This window comes from Brachypodium distachyon, chromosome 2 (genome assembly GCF_000005505.3).
Source record: "Brachypodium distachyon strain Bd21 chromosome 2, Brachypodium_distachyon_v3.0, whole genome shotgun sequence".
Classification (NCBI taxonomy): domain Eukaryota; kingdom Viridiplantae; phylum Streptophyta; class Magnoliopsida; order Poales; family Poaceae; genus Brachypodium; species Brachypodium distachyon.
In genome coordinates, this window is record NC_016132.3 from 40,366,848 (window position 1) to 40,383,560 (window position 16,713).

Below are 16,713 nucleotides of genomic sequence, written 5' to 3' on the forward strand. Positions count from 1 at the left end.
CAATGTAAGCTCACTGTCCAGCTCCATGTTATGCAAGAAGTTTTGGATTTTCTGCAATGTGATAGTTCAGATGCTGGATCCATACCTGAAGAACCTGCGGGTCTATTGGCTTTGGCTGTTGATGTTGTTATTAGTGCACCTAAAACTCTCACTTTCCAGTTGTTTGGCACTGTTCAGAATCAACCAGTGATGTTCTTGATCGATTCTGGTAGCACTCACTCATTTTCTGAATGTGAAGTACAGTACCAGCTTGCAAGGAGTGTTTACCTTAGCTAATCATCTGCATGTCAGAATTGCTGATGGTGCGGTTATGAAGTGTGACAGCTATTTAGCTTCTCGCTAGTGGGCATGTGATGGTCATACTTTTTCTACTGCTTTCAAGTTCTTAGCATTGGGCAATTATGAAGGGATTTTGGGAATTATTGGTTGGCTCAACACAGTCCTATGAATGTGGATTGGAGCCAAAAGTGGATGTCCTTCATGCATTTTGGTCAGATCATTACTCTGCAAGGCCAATTGCCTGAGCAGTTTGCTTGCACTGTTCTGGAGATTTCAGCTATCACTACTGTTCCTCGTCCGACACTTGACAGTGATGTGCAGTCTCTCCTTGAACAGTTCCACAATGTGTTTGCTGAACCAGTGGGCCTTCCCCCTCGTCGTCTGCAAGATCATGCCATACCACTTATTCCAGGTGCCCAGCCTGTCAGCATGCATTCTTATCACTACACTCCCTTACTCAAAACTGAAATCGAGCAACAGGTGGCAGGCATGTTAGCTTTCGGCGTTATTCAACCCAGCGTCAGTGCATTTTCATCGTCTGTTCTATTGGTCAAGAAGAAGGATGCCACATGGCGAATGGTTGTGGACTACCGTCACCTCAATCCCCTGACAATCAAGTCCAAGTACCCCATGCCTATCATCAATGAACTTCTTGATGAATTGGCCGGCACTAAATGGTTCTCCAAATTGGATCTTCGGGCGGGGTACCATCAGATTCGTCTTGCACCCGGCGAGGAGTACAAAACCGCCTTCCAAACACATCACGGGCATTTTGAGTTCAATGTGATGGCGTTTGGCTTAACTGGAGCACTAGCTACTTTTCTCAGTGCTATGAATGAGACGCTGGCTCCATTTCTTTGTCAATTTGTCCTAGTCTTTTTCGACGATATACTCATTTACAGTACATCTCGTGAGGAACATCTCGAGCACTTGCGTTTGGTTCTCCAGAAGCTGCAAGAACATAGTTGGCAAGTTAAGCTATCCAAGTGTGACTTTGTACAACAGAGTATAGCCTACCTGGGCCATATCATATCCTGTCACGGTGTTTCAACCGATGAATCCAAAATTGCCGCAGTTCGTGACGGCCTGTTCCGGTATTTGTTAAAGAATTGCGCAGCTTTTTGGGCCTTGCCGGTTATTACAGGAAATTTGTCCGTCATTGCGGCGTCATTAGCAAACCTCTCACCAATCTCCTCCGTAAGGGCACAATATTTGTGTGGACTGCTGATACTGAACTTGCATTCCAAACTCTAAAATCTGCACTAGTATCTGCTCCTGTACTCGCTCTTCCCAACTTCAATAAACCTTTTACTGTGGAAACAGATGCATCAGATTGTGGCATCGGTGCTGTGCTCCTACAAGATGGCCATCCAATTGCTTTCGTCAGTAAGGCGCTTGGCCCTCGCACACGTGGCCTATCTACTTATGAGAAGGAGTACCTTGCTATACTCCTAGCTGTGAACAATGGCGGCCGTATCTTCAGGTTGGCGAGTTTCGCATTGTCACGGACCAGCGCAGCCTTGCGCATCTCAATGACCAGCGTCTACACACCTCTTGGAACCACAAGGCTTTGACAAAGATGCTTGGTCTTCAATACACCATTTCCTATCGCAAAGGCGCTGATAATGGCGCAGCCGATGCGCTGTCTCGCCGTCCCCTTACACCTGGCAGTCCTCTGCTCGCTATTTCTGCTGGGCACGCTGATTGGTTTGCTGAAATTGCTCACGGCTATCAACTGGAGCCTCGAGACAGTGCATTGCTTGCCAAATTGGCCACTGTAGGTGCCAGTGAGGGGACTGATTCGTCATGATGGACGTATATGGTTGGGCCATAATTCCACTTTGCAGTCACGTGTCATAGAAGCTCTTTACGCTAATCCAACTGGCGGTCATTCTGGATTTCCTGTGACCTATCGCCGAATCAACGCTCTGTTTTGCTGGCCCGGTATGGAGCGTATGATCAAAACAGCAGTGCAAGGCTGTCACACCTGTCAACAAGCTAAACCAGAACGTGTCCGCTATCCTGGTTTGCTCAGCCTCTCCCAATTCCTCAGCAAGCTTGGGAGATCATTTCTATCGACTTCATTGAAGGCTTTCCTCGTTCTGGCCGCATGGATGGTGTCTTTGTCGTGGTAGACAAATTCTCACGGTATGCACAATTCATACCTATTAGTCATCCTTATACTGCATCCAGTATTGCTCGTCTCTTCATCGACAATGTGTACAAGCTTCATGGCTGGCCGCAATCCATCATTTCTGGCCGTGATCGCATATTCACATCCAAGTTTTGGCAAGAATTGTTCCACCTTACGAATACTAAGCTTCGGATGAGTTCTTCTTATCATCCCTAGACCGACGGACAGACCGAGCACGTCAATCAGTCGCTAGAGGCGTATTTACGATGTTTTGCTCATGCTTATCCTAATCGTTGGGCTATGTGGCTGCCACTCGCCGAGTACTGGTACAACACCAACTGGCATTCGGCGTTGTACAAGTCCCCCTTTGAGGTGCTGTATGGTCGATCCCCACGACAGTTTGGGTTGATTCCTGCCGATGCGGCCACTGTTCCTGATCTCCAACAGTGGTTCAATGAGCGCCAGTTGGTGACTGACCTCTTGCACCAGCACTTACTTCGTGTCCAGCAAAAGATGAAGCATTATGTGGACAAGAAGCGTTCAGTGCGCGAGTTCACAGTGGGCGGCTCTGTTTAATCTGAAGCTGCAGCCTTATATACAATCTTCAGTGGCCGTTCGTGCCCACCACAAGCTCTCCTTCAAGTTCTATGGTCCTTATCACATTCAGGAGCGCATTGGCAAAGTGGCGTATCGGCTCGAGCTTCCTGCGACCAGCCGCATCCATCCCGTCGTCCATGTTTCCTAGCTCAAGAAGGTGTTCGGCCCAACTCAGCAGGTACAACCTGTCCTTCCTGACTGCCATCATCAGTTGCAGGTTCCCTCTTCTGTGCTGCAGCACCGCGTCCGTCGCAAGGATTCGACTACGGTGACTCAAGGCTTGATTGCTTGGTCTGGCCTCTCGGACGACATGGCGACGTGGGAAGACTTGGATGCTCTGAAGCAGCTCTTCCCCTATGCGCCCGCTTGAGGACAAGCTGGTTCTGACGGTGGGGGGGTTGTCAACGACCCATCTCCACAGACTGCTTCGCCAGTGGGCCTGGAAGATGGCCAAGGCCCAGATGACTCCGACACCAGGCCCACACGCCTCCGCCAACTACCAGCCCACCTGCGTGGCACAGAGTGGCATCGCTGATACCTATGCTTTATGTATCCTTCTCCTACCTCCAGGAGGAGGCGGTTGAGATGTAACAAACAGTGCCTGAATAGAAACCAGATAGAACTCGAGAATTCGAAATCCAGCAGCAACTCCGCGGATTCCCAACCTCGCCTCCTTCCCCTGTAGTGTGGTGTTAAAAGAATGCAACTTCTTGTCGGATTTATGTATGGAAAGACTATGCTGACTATGTGATACGTCGTATGATTGAAATAAACGCCCTGAGAATTTGGCCGAATGTTCACAGTACAAATAATCAGTCGGCAATTATATTTCCAGTTTCTCAATAGCTATCTCTCCGATTCACACCACAAACCAAATAGAATAAGCAATCTCTAGACTAGCTCCCAGCCTAATCTCGCGTAAAATAGCAGCGGCAGTAATTTTCAAGATACACGAGCAATCAAGAAAATAGGAAATTAGGTTTACTAGATGCAAACTTATCAAAACAACATGCAAACCCCAGCAGCCGTGGGTATCACCTGGACGATCCAAAGAGGATCACGCAGCGACGGAGAAGATCGTCTCCAATCCACACGCACGGCAACAAAACCCACGATGGGATTCTCAACAGATAATAGCAGGACTTGGCCGCCGCAACATCCTGGCGATTTTCTAGGTTATCTTAATCAAAAACGAGTCTGCCCTATTACACGGCCGGCTGGCCTATATATAATGCACGCAGGCATCCTTAGCTGGATTCTGTAACACGGTTCGACACCAACACGGACTGAAACCAAAACGACTAATAAATCAGGTATGCACTTTTTCCTTAAGAGAAACCTTGACGCTTCATTTTTTTTTTAAAACACCATACGTATTAGATAGAAAGAGCAGAACTAGAAAACTATTCGGGACTAGAAACAACTACTAGACGGCAGACTTATATAGTAACACAGACATGATTGTTGTTTAGATTTTAATGGCAATTTGACCCACCATAATATACTTGCATGGAGTCCTAAAAGTAATTTGTACTTCAGCCAAACCTTTTTAAACTGAAGTGTCGCTCGTGCCTTTGAACCAACGTTGCATTCAGGTCGACATGAGCCATAATGCGCCGACGAGCTGGTACCACGTACCTCACAGCCTTAATGGAATTATCAGTACATGTAGACAGGACATCATCACTATGCTGCCCCGGAAACTAAACGATGACATTTTTAGTTGTTAATATGAGTATTTTGGACTGTTTTACCACATAAATGACAATTAAATAAAAATTGAATATAGTAAAGTAGTCCAAATTACAAGTCTAACAAAAGGAAAGGCCTCAATTGTCTGATCCTACACAAAAGGAGTTTCTCAGTAGCATCATTCTAGCTACCAACTCGCTGCAATACCCCATCAGGTGCCATCATCAGGTCCAGCTAACACATCGACGCATGTCGGACCATCCTTCTGTACATAGCCCCCCCCCCCCCCCCCCATCAAAATGGTCAAAGTGCTCATCAAACAGCTTATGGTCACGAATGTAGTTATGCATGCATGTAGTAATTATCATCTCATGCTTCAAGGGTGGATAGGCCGGTATGCCTTGTAGAATTCGCCAGTTCATCTTGAGTACACCAAATGCTTGTTCAATGGCATTGCATAGAGATGAATGGCAATGGTTAACGTCTATTGCATCCCAACAGGAGGAGCCTCTTCAAATTCGGGTACATGGTACCATTGCCCCCCAACTCTGTTTGGATATCCACAATCAACAAGATAGTATTTTTCTATTTGAGATTAAAGTCAACATTAGAACAAAAATAAAATTATTTAAATAGTTGTAACCATACATGCACAAAAGATTTGCCTTGTCGAGGGTGCAGGTAGGTACCATGTTCGACCCTAGCATCGTTCCATACACGAGTGTCATGGACAGATCCTAGCCACCCAAGAACAGCAAAAATGATCTCATATCAAAGTCCCTTCCTATTGGTATGCATGGCTTTTAGCTCAGCCGGCACTATGACAGGAATGTGTGTTCCATTAATTGCTCCAATAGAAAATCTTGGCTTTTTTAGTTTTTCATGAACAGTTGTGAAAGTAGGATCAATCGGTGCCAAGTGATCATCACCAGCCATTCGGTCTGAACAAGTCGAGACTTCCATAAACTAATGGTAGATGGGTTGCGTTAAAATCGATTTGCAACTTGAAGGTTTGATTGAGGTGCTCCCAAGGTCCTACTGGTGGAGGAGGTGGGGCGGGGGAGGGCGGCGGCTGCAGTGGAGCAACCCTAGCGGGAGTGGGCGATGAGGAGGACGAGCCCTTGGGGGGTCAGGGGTATGGGGTTTTTTTCGGTGGAACTCGGCGGTGGCATTTTCAGCGTAATAACGGTTCGACGTGGGACCCTGTTTGGCAGACCTTCACTTCACTTAAACTCCACTCCACCTCTAAACTCCACTCCACCTCAGCTCCACTTCACCTAAAAATGTGTTTAGCACACAAACCAGCTCCAGATTACAAGTTCCCTTGTTTGCTGTTATTTTTATCATTTCTTTTCACTATGGATCGATCCTGTATGAGATTGCTTGGTCTGTTGGTGCTGTGACCGCAATATTTTACGAACCGATGAAACTGGCCGATGAATACAGCTGCTAGCTGATCGATTTTTTGCATGTACGTAATTCTTTTTGTGTGCTTCCCGTGTGTACATACATCAAAGACAACTATGGTTCCCGACGGGAGCACAGGAGAGGCGCGCGGCTGAGGGCGGGCGAGCGAGGGCGGGCTCGAGGGCGACCGAGGGCGGGCGAGCGGGAGAACTGGGCGGGATCGCCGGAGAACGAGGAGGGGCTCGCCGAAGATGGATCCCGATGGGAGCGCTGGGGATGCGCGCGGCCGGGTCAGCTAGGGTTGGAGATGAGTCGCCATGGAGCTTCTATCGATGGGGATGCGAGGGAGACGAGGAGGTGTCGGGCCTGGGCTGGGAAGATAAGAAAATCACTAATGGCATTGGTGGGTAAATTACTCCAAGTTTAGGTGAAGTGGAGTAGGTGAAGCACCTCTTTCCTCTTTCCTGACTCTACTAAAATGAACTAGAGGGGTATACTGCTCCACTTCACCTAGCATGTGGAGCTTAGAGCGTTTGGGACAGCTTCACCTGCTTCAGTGGTGAAGCTGTGAAGTGGAGCTGTACCAAACAGGCCCTTCAGTTGGATTGCGCTCACATTGCACTACGATTTGAAAGGGGCTGCCAGAAAGAACTAAGGAGAAGTTTTCCCTTCTTTTGGTTTTCAGCTGCTTGGGACCTAGAAGCCCAACAGAAGTGGGTCAAAAAAGAAGGAGAGGTTAGCTACGATGGCATCGTCATCCAGGACAGAGACAGCGAAGAGCTGCACCTGCGGCAAAGTTCTCTTATATGCTAAACTTTGATTATGTCCTTATTTCTCAAAGAAGCATTTTACACAACTTATGCTTGTCTTCGCCACTATCCACCTCAACGTCAATCTCTCGCCCAACGCGTGGCATTGTCAACAATATTGACCAACTATTTCATCACAAACGGATATAATTCCTCGATACGAATCCAAGTCACTTATTTCCGGACGGAGGGAGTAGAAAAAACCCAACAACGCTATAGCTCTTGCCAAACCGCTACACGGCAACGACGAAAACAAAGACAATCCCAAAATACCCCTAGAAGATCGACAACATCAATGGATACATCTCATTTGCCGGATGATAAGTCATAACGCTACATAGCTCGCCACCAGTGTCGAAGCCACGTATGTTGCAACACCACCATGCAAACAAGCCGCCATCCACGGGTCCCTCTAACATATGTTAACTCTAAGAATGATGCCTCCGAAAAGGGAAGGAATCAAAAAGCACATTGTCCGATTCTACCATCTCCACTGTGTCATAGTCATCTCACATCTTCACTCCATCGGAATCAAAAAGCATATCGTCCAAACCAAACTGTGCGAAAGAGAAGCAACGAAAACAAAGGATGGACTAGCTTACACTGTGATTAGGACACTTGTAGAACACATGTCCAAGATTCTGATAGAATTTGGAGACAGACGAACGGTTCGACGGATTCGGCAGCAAGGAGAACTCACCGAAGGCAACATCAATGGATCCATCTCGATTGCCGGATGACAAGGTGTTGCTCCGCTCGCCTCCGCAGCCGCTGCAGTCTTCTTCTCTACATCACCAGTTCCACCAAAGCGTCGCCGGCTAGGGTTCAGAAGAGGAGCAGAGAGGGGAAAAGAGAAGGTATGGACCGTGGTTGCAAAGAACAGAAGAGTGTTTTTTCTTCTTCTTTCTATGTTTTCATTTTTTTTTGCATAATGGGCACGGTAAAAAAGACTTACTGCAACGGCTGCACGTTTGCACTTAGCAGCATCTGGTGGGCTACCGGCGGCCGAGCTCTTCAAGCACCTGTTTCTGCAGCAATGGGGAGCGAGTAGTGTTGGGCTCCTGGCTCGCACAGCCATGGAAGAATGAGCTTGACATTCCTCGCAAAACAATGACATGCTTGACATACATGAATTGGATCATGAGGTAACTAATCTTGTTCGTATGGGACTGGATTCATCTTTGGTGGTTAGGAGTAGTAAGGATAAGAAACGAAAAACCATGGTAAAATAAGGGCACTCTCAATACATCGTATTTTAAACTGTATCATGTGTTAAATACATGTTTAGATACAACTTCTCCAATGCTTTGTATTTAGTATTGTATCTAAACAAGCTCTCATTTATTACGTTTTGTGAGAAGGAAATTATGAAATTTCTTCATTAAACAAGATGCCACATCAGATTTTTTGCATATTAAGATACGGCACATAGTGGAGCATTGGGAGTGGCCTAACAAGATTTCTGTATTTTTATTAATAACTGTTTTTTTTGGCTTCGAGGTCCGTAAAATATATTAAAAGGGTGCGCTTTATTTTGAGTGATTTTTTTAAGTGTGGCAGAATCATTTCTTATACATAAATTATAACAAAGTTTATAAAGACATCTTAATGGTTTATTCTCTCAAACTATGTGGCTAATAAGCATTTCCATGCGAAAAAACATTACGGCAGCATACTGCTTGATCTCATAGTTGGGAGGTGTGTGGCCTGTATATATATGCCTACTAGGCCTTGTGTACGTACTTAATAACATGACTAATGGAAGTTCTTAATATGATTGTTATCACCGTCTGTCGGTGAAAGCAGAGATCTCATGGCTTGCACCCTAGACCATATGTCCTGCTGGACCTAGAAAAATTGTCCCCAGAGATGTACATCGATCCACCTTTGCTGGATTGTGTCGGTGGAAGCTCGTTGAAGCGAAACTATGCGATGCGAGGAACAAGCTTCAACCCCCAGCTGACGTCTTCGCAATGCTGGACATGCGGCACAATCTTTCCGGTGTCTGCCCACTTCTTGGTCTTGCAGTCGTAGGCGGGCGGATCGTGGAAGCACGGCTCCATGGACACGCCCCGTCCGCACGGTGGGTCAGCCACAACTGAGCCGTTAGCCGGCGGCTTATACATCACCCACGGCGTCAGGCCCCCAAGGCCTTGCGCCACGTACCCGAACGTCGAAGCACCGGTAGTGACCAGCACATCGGTGAGGCTCAGCAGGTACATCTCGGCCCACGCCCTGGTGTCGTGCGACTTGGCACGGAATCTCTGGTATTCCTCGTGGCTCGGCTGGTGCACGCCCACCGCCTCACCGGTCACCGTCCCTTGCTCCCAGTACATGCTCTTGAGCTTCTCGTAGTACCAGGACTTGAGGGAGGTGACGAGAACGGCTTTGGACTGCCCTCGTGCGGCCGCCGGGACGGCGTTGGCGGTCTCCGGCTCTGCCGCGGTGAGCAACTCCGGAAGCAAATTCTCCTTGCGCGTGCACGAGGTGATCTGTTTCAGAAGCTCTGGCGACTCCCGGTCGGCGCCGAAGACGCGCACCTGGATGCCGACTCGCTGCCGCGCCGTCGCCAGGTAGGCGTCGTAGTACCGCGTGACCAGAGCCCAGACATGGTTGTTTGGGTGGAGCAGGTACCGGCCGAGGTGGTGGAACACGGTGTCCGGCTCCGGGAAGAGCATGCCGAGCTCCTCCTGGAAGCCCGTGAGCAGGAACAGGCCCGGCACGATGTAGTTGTCCGTCCTCATCAGCAGCCACTGGATGTCCCGGAGAGCCCTCTGGTCCTCGTCGCAGAAGAACAGTTTGTCCAGGCCGCCGCTGGCGTCGTGGTTGAGATGGATGTACACGAACGCCGGCGGCGGCATCCTCGCCGCGTCGTCGGTCTTGATAATCTTGTTGTTCTTGAGCATGTTCCCGTAGCTCTCGGCGGTCTCGACGCTGAAGTTGGTGTAGCCCTTGAGCGGGAAGCTATCCGGCGGCAGCAGCCACGTCGCGTTGGGGAACGGCTCGCAGAAGAGCTCGCCCATGTGGTTGCTGGGGTCGACGAGGAGCACGCGGCCGGTGAGCACCGCGTACAGGAACGCCGACGTGGCCGCCAGGATCCGGTTGCCGAGGCCTTGGTACGAGTAGGATATGGACACCAGGTATCTGCACTCGCCGCCGTCGTAGCTTTGCATCTTCCCTGACCCGAGCTGCTCCAGGGCGTTGCTGTAGGCGTCGGTGCCCGGGCCACAGCGCCTTTGCAGGGCCTCGTGCTGCCGCAGCTTGCTGACGAGGTACGGGGAAGGACGCTTGCCGGCGTTCCGGCGGTACCTGGCGGATTGGAACCGGCTGTGGCAAGATCGTTCGTCGTCGAAGCCGTCGGCCGAGAGGAGGCCGCCGAGAAGCTTGTCCGTGTCGTGCGATGTTGTTGCTGATCCTGAGAGCAAAACAAAATTAAACACCTACTAGTAACACTGTACAGTACGAGTGTACGACTATGAACAGAGGAGCTAAGCTTTGGCCTAAGCCTGCCTGCCTGCCTGCCTTACCTAGGCGTAAGGCGTTGGCGACCCATACGGCCGACGCGCTGGAGCGCGCGCCAAAGAGGATGGCCATTGCCGGCAAGGCGACGATGATGAAGGTGACGAGCAAGGCGTTGACCGCGCATCCCCATTGCCTCCTGCTGCGGTCCAGCCTTTTCTTCACCATCTGTGTCATGAACGCCGCCGGTGCCGGCTCTTTGGCGCCGTGGTGCGGCCAGTGGCCTTCAGTCCTCTCCCTCCGCGGCGGCGCGGCGCCATCGACGCCCGTCTCCAGCTCCAGTTGCGGCATCGATTTCATTTCGAATGATAGGCTAGCGCTCCTGCTCGCCAGCGTTGTGCGGCCTAAGATCCAACTTCGATTCTCACCTCAGCTCACTGTCCTAGAAGACAACGAACACTTAATTAAGTAAACCCGCTTAGAAAATGCTGCCTTTTTCTTCTTCCTCTTTTTGGGGAATTGGGTATCGGCATTGAATGACTATTGCCCGAGATTTGTCGTCGACGGCCATTTTCAAACGATTACAGATCTTTCGGACAAATCAATTTTTATCGGATTCTCAAAAAAAAATTTCATTTTTTATCGCGATCACCATGTACGGAGTACTACATCGGCCAGTGTGGGCAGGAAGCGATCTCGCTGAAAGCAAAATCATACACTAATTTGCTTCGTGTCCATGAATCTTGAATGACACTTTGCTTGCTTAAGATTTAAAAACTCAATATTGTGAAACAATGAGATTGAAACCTAATTTCGGTTGTTCTATCAATCTGACCCTCATGAGGTACACCGTGTATAAACTATTTTCTGCGGTACCCATTACTCCACCGGGCCTAAATGGAGTATCAGGCATGGGCATTATAGTCCTTTCACATAAAAAAAACTTTCTCTCTCTTCTTCTTCTCCCGGTCCCGTCGCCCTCCAGCGCCGGCCGCACTGCCATGGCCGCCGATGTCCTTCGCGCCGCGCGCCGCCCCCGTCCTCAGCGCCGCTCGCCATGGCCGCCGCTGTACTTCGCGCCGCATGCCGCGTCGCCCTCCTCGCGCGCCGTCGCCGCCCCACCGCGCGGCTCGCCGGCACGGTCCTCGCCGCGGACGCCGCCCCCATCCTCACCGTCGCTTGCCATGCCTGCGGCTGTCCTTAGCGCCGCACGCCGCCGTCGCCGTCCTCGCGCGCCGCCGCCGTCCTCACCGTCGCTCGCCATGCCTGCCGCTGTCCTTCACGCCGCGCGCCGCCGTCGCCCTCCTCGCGCGTCGCCGCCGCCCACCGCGCGGCTCGCCGCCGAGGTCCTCGCAGCGACCGCCGCTGCCCTTCGCGCCACGCGCCGGCGCCGACCTGCTCCTGCGCCACCGCCGCCCTCCGCGCAGCTCGCCGTCGCAGTGCTCGCTGCGCGCCACCACCCTCCGCGCGCGCCGTCGCGGTCTGCCACCGTCTTCGCAGCGGCCGTCGCCGCCGTCCTCCAGCGTGCCGCCGCCCCGTCCTGAGCCTCCGTGTGAATTTTCGGACACGTGAGAGATTACTCTTTTTCGATACTCCATCCTATCATTCCACACAACTTAATTGGAGTATTAGGAAGTATTAGCAAATCTGAGTTCTTAGATCTAAAAAATGAACGGTCCAAATTAATTCTGAGGTACCGTAAAAGATCTGAATATAAAGGTACAAAGGGAGAAGATAGATTTGGAGTACAAGACAAGTAATCTCATTTAAACTAATCATATCTTATCTCTAATCCCAACAATATTGTATTTCTAACATTCCCCCTCGGTCGTCGCGAGAGCGAAGCAGACGATTGAGACTAGATTTGAAGTCTTGCGCTTCCATCGTCTTCTCTGCTTCGCCATCATCAACTACGTCTCTGATTGACTGGTCTGTCACCTACGGCGGTGACTGCATCCTGTTCTAGTGTCGTCCCCTGTCTCTCCTCTATTCCCTCCTGCAGTCATAGCGGGATTGTCGAGGACGCTAGTGACGACGCAGACGCTTTGACTGCAATTGTTGCCGATGAGTAGCTGTAGACGTCGTAGCCCTTGATGTCGATGTCGAGATAACGATCATGATATAGCCGTGGTCGAGATAGTCGTGGTCGAAGTAGTAGTCGTCGTATGAATGTAGCCGCACATAGCCGGAACCGCAAAAAAAATGCGCTATGACGTAGAGTCGGAGCTGCGATCATGGACGATGCACCTTGCAAATGTCAGAGGGTGTCGTCAAGAGGAGGCGTCATGCAGATGTCAGAGGACGCGTCCGAGATGAGACCGTCAGTTTTACCAGAACTGGAAGAAATCATCGGACACAACGGTTTTGCCGGGACTGTGCGCGCCGGTAGGGGGTCATCACAAATAGCGATGCCAATGTCGATGCAGTCGTTGCCGTCGAAAACGCGGGGATGTCGTCGTCGCTGATGCGTCTTGCAGTTGAACTGTCAGAGGACGCGGGAGATGTCCATCCGTGTGGACGAAGTGGCGGCGGCTGGTTGACGATGATTCTCATGGAGACCACGTTGATGAACGCCTTCGGCTATGTAGCGTCGGCGATGGCGTATCAGCAGACATCCCTTGTGGTGACGAGGTGTCTCCACACCGGCCTGCATGTGGATGGATGTGTTTTCTTCTCGTATATCTACTCAACAAAGTGAAGGTAGCTCGTAGCTGGGCGTGAAGTCGCTCAGCTTGAAGTCAGGGTAGATGTACAAAGGGAAAGATAGATTTGAAGTACAAAACAAGTAATCTCATTTAAACTAATCATATCTTATCTCTAATTCCAACCGTATTGTATCTCTAGCAAATATATCACAAGGGGCAAGATGAGCACGACCGCAAGGGTGCTGACGTCAAAATGGTTGAATAAAAACGAATACATGAATTGCCACGCGAACAAGGGCATTTCACCTCTCAACGAATATACCGGTCCTAGTTTGTTCACACATATGTATCGTTCACTTAATGCTTGCATCACTCTCCATAATGTCTCTTCACTTCCCACGACCGATTCGGTCCCAACGCATTTATTTTTCAGATTATATATTACACATTCCACATGAGTAAGACACAACTTGGACATTTGTATTTTACTTTTGTATCCATTTTGTGTGATGCGTGATTTGTGTACTGAAATGATATAATTCTACAATAAAATCGTTGTGTGCATCGCTTCGATGCAAGCCGGGTGCCTCCTTTTTGAGAAAACACAAATTTATATTTTACTCCCTCTCTTTCAAATTGTCACGCTAACAAGGACATTTCACCTCTCAAGGAGGAGTAAGCCATATCTCCTTATTTACATTAACAAAGAATGCTAGTTAGGTACTAGATAATCAATTGTAAAGCATATATGCACAGATGTCACATTGGTTGATTTCACATTTTGGAACCGACTTGAGTTTTGGGACAAGCTTTACAAACTGAAAAGGATGGAATATTATTTGCTCCGTGATATATTTGTGTGAGAGAAAACATAGTTTTTTGTTGGGTTCTTTGCTTTTGTATATATTGCATAAGATACTCATCCAATTCATAATAAGTGTCTCCGATTTAGTACAACTATGTACATGCCACTATGTACTAAGTTAGTACAAAATGTGAGACAATTATTATGGATTGGAGGGAGTTCAACATTTTTCCATATCAGTTTTTTTTTTCTTTGCCAAGGCGACGTTTTTGAGATGCATGTTTAAGGTACAGCTGAGATGAGCATTGTCCTGAGAGAGTCTCCATATCAGCGCCAGCTCGGACGCTTGTATGCACGCAAGAACGAAATGAAAAGCCGCCAAAGCACTTGCAAAAAATGGATGAGCAATCACAACCTATTCGTTAACCGCCAGTAGTAACAACAGAAAGCAGCACCGAAGCTTTGCTAAAAATATTGACATGCACCCTAAAAACTGAATATATTTTTTGAAAAAAAAAACTATAAGGAAGATTCCTGCAACATAAATAAAAACTAAATTTGCATCCGTGAGAAATTGAACACAGATGTTGGATTGTACATCCACTCCCAACCAAGTTGCAGGCTTACTCCCTTTCCTAAAAACTGAAATGCCAAAGTGCAACGGTCTACTCCTGAGCACATGTGGCCGTGCTATCTAAAGCGTCTATAAGCTATATATATTGAGGTGAGATGCGTAGCCTTGCATGTTAGATTTAGTGACATACACATTTAAACCGTAAGGAACAATATAAACCGTCTGTAAAAAGAATAGTGTCTAACATGGACCACGCGAAGCCGACATCCGTTGCATGGGTGGTTGAGTGAATCAGCTGGGTGCATCTTCTGGCATGCAGTTTTTTTGAACCGGACTACGGCGGGCAAAAGCCAGCCTGCACAACATTTCAATTAAATGAAAGAATGAGATACAATGAGTACAACTGCAGCATGTGCCACCAAAAACACGAAAAACAGAAAACCTAAGATCTCAAAACATGCCAACGGCGATAAACATGCACAACAAGGCGCGCCGATGATGTAGTCGAAAGGCGTAGGTCTGCCGAGCCCCCCCCAAACACTGTGTCGTCGATGAAGTCGAAGGGTAGCGTGCGCCGAGGTCGCACCGTGACACCTACGCAGCCAGCATAGTCGAAGGGCCATGCGCCACCGAGACCCACCGTGACGGAGAATGCCGCCGATGAAATCGAAGAGTGACTAACAATCGAGAACATACCGCTACCTTCTTGTGACACCGGCCAGCCGAAAGGACACACACCACCTAGAATACAACATGACACCTATGTGCCAACGGTGCGAAAGGCATCACATGTTGAGACCGCACCAAAGGAAAAATAAACGCACTTTCTCGCCGGACACAAACCAAGAACCTAGGCGACACAAGAAACCACCCCACCTCCGACAACCCTAGGCGAAGTATTCCATATGGCAAGGCACGTGACAGGAAGCGACCTAGTGTCGGGATCTCCTAAGCAACGCCTCCAAGGAGGGAAACGACGTTGGGACGTCGTCGTCGCCCGATCGGACATATCTTAGGTTTTCACCCGGAGACCTCCAACGACAATGTGTAAAAGAATCACCTCCAACGACAATGCGTAAAAGAATCAGCTCCTCGATGAAGCCTCCAACGGGGGGAAATACCCCGAAAGGCACCTTCATCATCGGCAGAGACCAAAGGTCCTGCAAGTTTTCCCCCGGAGCAACAACTTGCGCACAAGGAACGGAGGAACGCAAAAGACAAGCAGGCTGCAGCAGTAACAAACCAAGAAAATCGGAATGCGGAAGAAGTTGCAGAAGCCGCCGCCGCTTGCCCAAGCCTCCAAGAAGCGCCGGATCCGGCAGTCCCCGCGCAGTGAAGCGCCAGATCCGAGCACCTCGTTCCCAATCCAGGCCGCAACGTGCCTAGGGCCAGCCGCGAGCAGAAGCCGCGTACCAGAGCAGGCTGAGCTTGCCCTGCCGCCAGCTCGCCCGACAGGCCAAGCCGCCAAGCCCCGAATCCGTATGGACGGATCTGGCCGTCCGACGCCGGCAAGCGCTGGATCCAGCCTGGACAGCGCCGGATCCACGAAGAGGACCCAGCCCGCGCAGTGACCGACCGATCGACGGCAAGATCCGAGCTTGGGACGGGCCGTGCAGGAGGACTCCACCGACCACCGCGAACCATGAGAGAGCAAGGAAGACGACGCTAGAAGTAACCGGCAGCAGGGCCCACCGCCGTCGGCGACGGAGCCGACGGCGGCGGCATGGGCAGATGGGGAGAGGCGGCTGTTTTTTAGGGTTTGGGGGGCGCCTCCGGTGTCGCCCTCAGCAGAGCGACACGGGAGGCGGGGGCTGAATGATCCGCCTTATGGCATGCAATTATCGAACTGTACGTGAGAAAATAAACATTTTAGGTTTGCGTGCCCCGTACGGTTGGTGTCGAGTACTATAAGCTAAAGACAAAAAAAAGACTATGCACAGGTTCGTTGACACGAGGTTACTACAAGGTTGTGTGGAAAGTAATTGTTAATATGAACCCCGTTACAGCTTCGGTTGTCTGATTTTATGGCTTCGTCTGACGGCGCTGCATAAAGAGGTCTCGAATGTGATGCCAAATTAAGTGCCAACTGATGCCAAGCTAGGTGCAGACGTACTAGGCATCGACTCTAGAGACGGGATTGCATAATTAACATCGTAATCGGATTTAGTCTTAGCAACGAAGGTCAACCACGTTTGTAAAAATAAAATGAAAAGAGAACAACGTACCGGGGCAAAGCATCGAGCCGTTGCTAATCGGACCAGTAATCCGTGGCGTACCTCGGGTCGGACGGGACGGGAGGGGACGGCACGATA

General features: G+C 49.8%; 1 protein-coding gene across 2 annotated transcripts; it reads right to left on the minus strand.

The window, feature by feature from the left end:
• Positions 1-8,562: 8,562 nt before the first annotated feature.
• Positions 8,563-16,683, minus strand: LOC100840412 (galactoside 2-alpha-L-fucosyltransferase). 2 transcript variants are annotated; one of them, XM_024459061.1, is made up of 4 exons: positions 15,645-16,683; positions 12,709-14,756; positions 10,446-12,624; positions 8,563-10,333 (listed from the first exon to the last, which is right to left on the minus strand). In XM_024459061.1, the coding sequence occupies exons 3-4, from the start codon at positions 10,735-10,737 to the stop codon at positions 8,844-8,846; spliced, it is 1,782 nt and encodes a 593-aa protein (XP_024314829.1). In that variant the 5' UTR covers positions 10,738-12,624; positions 12,709-14,756; positions 15,645-16,683; the 3' UTR covers positions 8,563-8,843. The 2 variants fall into 2 exon arrangements, with proteins under 2 accessions (XP_024314829.1, XP_003566747.2); XM_003566699.2 differs by having other exon boundaries at positions 10,446-14,756.
• Positions 16,684-16,713: the final 30 nt, after the last annotated feature.